Here is an 8,717-nt window from a genome sequence, read left to right as displayed (position 1 = left end):
TCTATAACTGATAGGATATAGTTGCGGATATGGTTTTGTTGTGAAATATCCGTATCCGTATTCGAAAATATCCATATTGGTAATACTCTTACGATAGTTTCGATTCTTAGATTATGGATTTGTGGTTAATTTTGATGATCAAGATGTCTAATCTTAGCTTTTCAATCATAATGAACATATTAACGAACTCTTTTTGTATCATATGACTATATTTTTCTGAATACTATCTAGTTTTCTCATATCTTTTTTGTATCCGCATGCATATCCATTTATATATCCGCATCTATATCCGTAACCGTATCCGATTTTGGCGGATATGGATATGTATTTTTCTTACCGACGTATATCCGTATCCGTATCCGTATCCGAGATGGGTAAGCGGATATGGATATGGTAAGTGTCATATCCGAGCCGTATCCGCTCCGTTAACACCCCTACTTGCTAGTGATAGCACCATTATCTTTTGCTACCCTAGTCGGTGTTCCTGAAACTTTTTTAACTGCTACAACAGTCAACACAATCATTGTTATTACATTGATTTTGGCATTGGGTGTACCTTCTTTGTCCCCTTGCTGCCAACATAGTTGTGGTTGCAAAGACCAGTGTTCTCATAAACACTATGCATCGCCACCACCCCTGCCATCTTCATAATCAATACCACCACCATGACTATTGCTATCAACGCTGTCAAAGCCTGCCACGGACTTATTCATTTATTTTCCAGCAGTAGAACAACATTTTCGCCATCATTGCTGTTATTCTATCTATCACTCTCACTGCTGCCTCAGGTCCTGTTTCACCTCACACTACAGTCGCATTATGTTGTCATTCCTGTCATCCCACACTACAGTCGCATTATGTTGTCAGTCCTGTCATCACTGCTACCACCCATTTTTTTCTCTCGCATTAAATTTTTATAGAGCTTAGGAAACTTAAACTTAATATCTCACTTCTAATAGTTCTATATACCAAACATGGCACCATATATTTCCCGGTAATGTTGTACCAAACCTTAGTGATGCAATGTTGTTAGGAATCTGCATGTTCCATATGCATCCTTTTCAGTATAGAATTAAAGGAAGAAGTTCAAAAAAAATGAAGGATGTGTCTATAGTGCCCAAGCTGATTGCAATAGATCGCCCCACTGAAGTGAGGCAGAATAAGCTTTTCTGAATATTTTTACATAATATATTACAATGGTGTATAAAGCATCTTTTACTAAATCATAATGCTAACTCTGATAATATACAATATACAATTAAAATGATGCATGACAAAAGAAGGCACAGTAGAAGGGAACACTACCATTTAGCTCAATTGCGACTGTAGTCTAAAAGCAGTCCAGATAATCCTCTCCTCTCTATTTCTTTGCTATTTCTCCCTGTGCACAATGGCGCTGTTACTGCCATTTCATGGCTGAAGTGGTTGTAAAATGAGAAGAATGATAAGAAAAGAATAAGAGTGACTCAGTGACATAGCATTGGCCTAGGGGGATCAAAAAAAAAAAAAAAGAAAAAAAAGAAAAAAAGAAAGAAAGAAGCAATCACACAAATGCACTATAAATCTTAATTTATCCTAAAAGGAAGCAATATATACCTGGGTACGTTGATAACTGAATGTTTGCTAAGTTACTAAATCAATGGTGCGGAAGGATATATAGAGTTGGAGATATGATCCAAAACCTAATCTGTATTAGATTCAACTGGGAATAATTATTATATAGATAGAACAATAGGAAACCAAAACAAATAGTCGTAAGTGTTTGCAAATAGTATCAAGAGCATGATTAAAGTCTGTACTTGAAGTGTGTGAAAAAACAGATCAAACAATGCAAATAGGTCGAGAATGATGGGCATAATTGCTCACGAAGACCTTTTTTCATTACATTCTCTTATTAATATTCTTCATTATACTGTTTGTCAGTTCGTGACATGAACTTTTGTAATTTTTTCCTTTCAATGGTGAAACTATTTGCTCCACTGCCTTTTTGGATGAAGAAGAGGGTTCAAGTAGTCAGCCACAAAAGTTCGGACAAAGCTTTTGTTATTGTCATTGATGTAATAATGTTGTAATACCTTGTGGCCTTTTTTGGAAAGTAGGCTTAGTTATATCTCATCTTTAGTGTATATGTTCTTTGTCTTTCTCAGCGTTATTTTATAATTTTTACTATTTGAAGAAAATGCAAACATGTCATCTCAAGCAGGATTGCCTTCAAATAGGGGCGAAGACTTGCAAATGAAGTGCTTGCTTGAACTTTATGGTCTAAAGGTAAATCACAACTTATCGTCTTAACTGAGCTATATTTAGTATTCAATGCAACGAAAATATTAAGGTACAAGTTGTTTATTTCCTGATACATGGTGCGTACTGATTTCCTTGTTAATTTTTGTATACATTATCTAGATTTTAAACCATAGTTTAAATGCCCGCTTTATGTGGAACTTTTGGACACATGGGAAGGTCTGTAGCACAAATGTGACAGCTAGTCTAGCTAGAATTAATGGCGACTAAAAGAATATACATTAAATTGAATACGGTGAAACCTTGAAAAGTCCTTACTATACCAAACTGGCAAGGCTTGGAAAGAGGATCAAGATATATACTTAATGCCTATGTTACCTACTTCTAATATGGAGCCCTACTCGTATCGGACACGTGTAATACCCGTAACCGATGCTTCTTGGCCACTCCTTGAATCTATAGATATTTTTATTAAGACATGTACACAGTTATACAATGCATGTTTAATTTAAAACACTCGTCATGCATTTCATGGATATATATCCCACGCTTTTACAAATCTTTCATGTCTTGTACCTGCACCTGTACCTATGCCCATGCAAAACTTAATGCTTTTAAACTTCCATGCCAACTTGAACGTTCTTTTTGTAGGCTGAAGTATGAGCTAGTCTTCTTGCCACAATTTTCCTTTAGATCTTGCTTTAAAAGACATTTTCTATTCTAGTATTCCTTATGATCAAGATAACAAAATTTCCTATTATTATCAATTTATATCATGTATAATCTTTAAGCTCTTATCATTTTGCATTAGTCACCAACGAATTTACTACGAGAATTGAAGACGAAGATTCATGATGGATATTATCTTCTAATGGCATATAATATTAGTTGATGAGACTGGAGAATGAATTATTTTTAAAGGAGAAAGGCGAGAAGAAAACTCTTGAATCTAAAGGATTTCAAATTAGCAAAACAAAACAAGGTACGAGAATTGCAATTTTAGTAAAATCGTGAAAATGAATGTATAGTCCATATTGATAATCAAGTACATAGTGGTTTTGCTTTTAAGGACCAGTTGTTCATCAAGATGGTTAGATTAAGGATGATACCGTTCATCATATCAAATTAGGATAGTTAGGTGGCAATGTTTTAAATATCAAATGCTAAGGAAATATCATTTATACCTAAAGTTCATATCGGATTGTGGATATAGGGGATTTGTTTGAAAATCGGAGTGACATATTAGTTTATTGTGCACATATAAGATCATATTCTAAAATGTATAAACTAATTATCAATAAAATCTATGCATACAAAAATACGAATAATGTATGTTTAGGATCACTAACCATTGTAGAGAGTTATTTAGAGAAAAGAGCTGACTAGAATTTGTTAAAAACTTCATAGTGCTAAAATTTTTGCTGAAAAACATTAGAGAAATTTATGTTGTTCAGAGAGAAACCATATTAAAAGACATCAGCTAACTACAGGCTAATTTATCAGTGATGTCGACGATATATCGCCCACAAATTGCTAAAAAACGGTAAATGATATCAAGACCGTATTGTTTTGTGGCAAGCCTTGTAAAAGGATATATCGGCCAGATATATCACCTATATCAGGGATATTTAAAACAATGATAAGTGGTCTTCTTTCAAATTTTTGTGTTTTCGAAATTAAAGAGAAAATCTGTAGGGCAATTATAAGACGTACAATTCCCTATGGATGAGAATGTTAGGAAATTAAGAACCAATATGTGCAAAACACAAGTGTAACAAAAATAAGATTGTTGTGATGGAAGTGGATATGCACTAAAATAGGATAAGAAATGAGTGCATTCATAGGCTTAAATGTTGCTCCTACAGAGCATAACATAAAAGTCATTTGAGATGTTCTCTCCATGTAACCCAGAGACCATTAAGTGCACTAATAAGAAGAGGTAAGATTTATGTTTCATGGGTATGTGTGCAGGTGGGGTAAGGTATAAGACAACAAATTTATTAAAGGTAGGATGCATGGATACGATTAGATATATTGATATTAATAATTTAAATAAGATTTTGTTTTTTCATAAGAATCATAATTTCTATGACATTATTATGTTTCTTTTATTATGTAATATGTATGTTATAATATAATTTGAAAGACTACTTTTTTTACCAGATATGCAAAATCCGTCTAAAAATATAATTTTGATTTGAGTATGAGGAGAAAACATGAGTGTCGATGTCTGATATGAATACGTAAAGTGTCGGTAGGGTGAGGGGAAGTGTGAGTATGGGTACGGGAAGTGTTGATATGAGTATGGTAGAAGTGTCCATGCAACATAGGGTAAGATATTAATGGAGAGATGAGGACTAGAGATAGGCCAACAACTTGGTAGAAGTTGTTAGAAGGATATGATAATGATTAACTTAGTGGAGATAATGCTGAACAAATTTGAGTCATTGAATATGATTCATGTAGTCGCCACCAAAGAATCTACGATAAAACATTGAAAAAGCTACCATGTTCTAGCCTCAAATTAGCTCCTATTGAATCTAGTTTGGACAATCAAACTATATTGTTAGTGTGAGGATGCAAAAATAAATATATCCATTTGATGTTTGTTTAAGGAAAATGCTGTTATACATGAGTAGTTGATTCACAACCTTACATGATGATCATTGAGCCAACTTTAGAACAATATTTTGCATATGTAACACAACCACTTTAGCCAAAAGCTTATACATCTCCAGATTGTGTGGTTTGGGATTTCAAAATAAACATTACTATATAGATGCACACTAAATTGGCGATAATGATGTATGTACGTGGCAATGTTGAAAATAACGGCAACGCATTACGTAATGCTCTACCATCTGTTAAGGGTTAAGAGAAAAAACACGAAAAAACCATAACGCATAACGTAGTTTATTTTGTTTATTAATTATTTAGATATTTCATAAATAAAAATGATTCACGATGACTTTAATAATTAATATCATCAAAATTTTCGAACATAAAGGAGAACTAAAAGAGTTACAGGAAAAAAGGATTTAGAAGACATTCATAGAAAAGAATTAGGATTTAGAAGCCGGAGCAACGTTGGAGGTGAAGATGGAGTTAGGATTTTCTTCGTCAACGAGAAGAGACATAGGAGCGGAGGAGGGACCAGAGAGGAGCCTTGCCCTTGGTGAGAACGTTTCTTTGTCTAAGGAGTGAGAGGAGGTGAAGGGGGCGCTGGAGATGGGGTTAGGGGATAGAGGAGGAGAAGAGCCTTGTTCTCGGCGAGAAACTTCGTCTTCATCAAATGCTCAAAGGAAGAAAAGATCGAGAGGTTTCTTCGTCGAATGAGTGAGAGGAGGTGTAGGGGGAGGAGATGAGGGAGGCGCTAGAGATGGGGTTAGGGGATCGCTAGGTTTTTCACGTGAATGAAATTGGGGTTAGGAGATTCAATTGAGAACTTATTTTGGTTAGCGGGATACTAATTTGGATGATGGAGATATAACCATGCATCTAAACATGATCATCAATTTAACTTAATTTAACAAGTGTTAAATAACTTTTAACTTAATGCAAATAAAACGCGTTTTTTCGTGTAATTTTCTGTGTTAAATGCAACATGGGTTTTCTACCTTAGTTTTATAACACTTTGGCTTTGTTAGGTGTTGAAACAAGTTAAAATGAATTTTCAAATGGGTTTTTTCTGTACCTAGGACCTCTAATTTGGAGATTGAATACTATATAAGTTAAATTCTTTACGTGAAAGCTTGAACTTAGCTTTTTTGGGACAAATAATATTATATCAAACAACCTTTTAGACATGATTCGTCATGTAGAGCATGTTTGTACTGACAGTTTGACACTAATAGCAAACATTCTTATATACACATTTAGCACTCACCATATAAGTTCATGTATAGAAGCTTATTATGGTCAACATCATATAGAAATGCATTCGACAATGATATGATGTCAATTTGTGGAACATAGTTACAAGAATTGGATTTGGTAAACTTGTCATTAAATATTACAACAAACTTATTGTTTTTAATGATTTCCTTTTGATTTTCTAATAACCTTCATTTACTTTTATATTATACATATTACCATATATTATTACATGTCCAAATTGCGATAGTTTTTTATTCAAATCTTCAGGCAATGTGTTGACCATTCCACTTTTTCTTATATATTACAACAATTTATTGAAATGATGCTCTAAGCCTATAAAGAAAGTTAACTCATTAGTTGTGACACTTCTTAAGTTTAATATTGACGTGGGTATAAGGTGATAGCTAATAACAGTATGAACTACCAAGAGATAAAAGTGGTGAGACTCACCCATCTGATGTGAGTTGGCATGTGGGCTTCACTATATGTCTATCTCTTAGTAGTTCATTCAGCAAAATGAGCAGCCACTTCATATTACCAAATATTGTCACACACACACATAAGCTCTTATTCACCAACATTTTTATGTATTAGATTTGCTTTGAGATTCGTGTTGGCATGTGATACATATTAAGATACACATCTCACGACTGTCTAATATATATACTATATTATATATTATATATATAGTAGTAATATATATATATATTATTTATAGTATATAATGTTATATTATCATAATATATAATATATTATATTATATATAATACAGCTCTTAATCACCAACTTTTTATGCAATTGGATTTTCTTTGAGAGTTTGTGTTGGCAATGCGATACATATTAAGATACCATCTCAAGAATAGTCTTGTGTGTAATCATATGCAAAAAGAATCTCAAACAAATCTAATGATAAAAAATTGTGTTGAATAGATCCTTCCTTGACCTCAACTTAAGGTTTTATTTTCTACTTTTACTATCTCGTCCGCTTCCTTTCATTCTCTCTTCTATCTCTATATATGATATATTCATATATTATATATACTATATAATATATATATAATATAAGTATAAAAAATATATATAATATATAGTATATATATATATATATATAATACTATAGATATATATATTACTATATAGGAGAGAGAGAGACGAGAGAGAGAGAGAAGAATAACTGGGATGACTTTGGTACCAAAGCACAACCCATATTTGGTAAAGCACAAAATTTGTGCTTGGTAGTGAGGAGTGCACGATATATCGCTCCAACTTAGATAATCCTAAATGGGGGGATCACATTCACCATAGGTTGACTGTGACCCGCCCATTAATGAGTGCATGGGAATAGAGACACCTCTCACTAGCACCAAAGATTATGTGCTTGATACCATAAAAGGCATTAACCCAGTTCAATAATATAATATATATATGATATATATATAGTATATAGTTATAATATTAATTTAATATAATATATTAATATAAAGTTTATTGTTCCTAACTTGGTTATGCCTACCTTCAAAACTACGTTATGTGCAATTAAATTTATCGATCCACTTTGTTCATTCAAGCTATATGTTTTAGATGATATACAAACAAAAGATTAGGCATATTGAGTTATAGTTGTTCATTCATCAAGAGATTGTAAAATTAACGATTTTACGACTATACAACTAAATAGACAATGAGAAATATGTGTGAAGTGTTGAAACGTCATAATTTTTGGTTTATAGATGTCTGAAGATATTTAGACCGTGATGACTGGAATGGACCGTCCGTTCGAATACTCTAACCCATGCATGAAGATGTATCTTTTGTTGTATTGCTAGGAAACCCTTAATTTTGTGATCAAGATGAACGAAGTTGATCTTAAGTTTATAGATGTCTTAAGATATTTAGATCATGATGACTAATATGGACCATCTGTTCGAATACTCTAACCCATGCAGGTGTAATATTTACTCAATCTACATGATTTTTATTTGTAGACATTGAAGGCGAGTAGATCAAAATGAATGAAGGCGATCTTCAAATTTCTTGTATAATACTCATTATTAATAGTGGGCATAGCAAAACTAGTTATGCCCTAAGAAATACACACATGCACACACACAGAGTATCCAATATGTGGTTACTATCAACCCAATTTTGAAATTTAGAATGCAAAAATGAAAATCCAACCGATGATGTGATCTACTACATATGAATTATCTAGAAATAAAATTTTAAAAGATTTCAACATCATTAACCCATGTATAATATGTCATCTAAATCAATGTTTTAGAATTTTCATAAAGTTGCTTAATTATTTGCCCCTTGATATATGACTCAATACACATGGAAATTCTTTGTAATTTTGTTTCTTAGTACATGTGTAGTAGATCACATCCACCTGTTTGGATTTTTTTTTGGGTTCTAAGTTTCAAAACTGGGTTAGATAGTATTTGCATATTGGATACTATAATAATAGTGTATAACACACACACACTCTCTCTCTCTCTACACGCGCGTGCGCGCACACACATAAATATATACATACATACATATGTATGTGTGTGTGTGTGTATATATATATATATATATATATATATATATATATATAT

General features: G+C 32.7%; 1 protein-coding gene across 1 annotated transcript in view; it reads left to right on the top strand.

Annotated features, from left to right (window-relative positions):
- Window positions 1-8,717, top strand: part of LOC109844302 (probable ATP-dependent DNA helicase CHR12) — a 45,547-nt gene that overhangs the window by 11,741 nt on the left and 25,089 nt on the right. The window contains 1 exon segment of the mRNA XM_020413289.1: window positions 2,204-2,268. Coding sequence (XP_020268878.1) covers window positions 2,204-2,268 — 65 coding nt within the window.

Source organism: Asparagus officinalis, chromosome 6, assembly GCF_001876935.1.
Source record: "Asparagus officinalis chromosome 6, Aspof.V1, whole genome shotgun sequence".
In the NCBI taxonomy this organism is placed as follows: domain Eukaryota; kingdom Viridiplantae; phylum Streptophyta; class Magnoliopsida; order Asparagales; family Asparagaceae; genus Asparagus; species Asparagus officinalis.
Note: the sequence above shows the minus strand (reverse complement) of the source record. Positions and strands in the feature narration are given on the sequence as shown.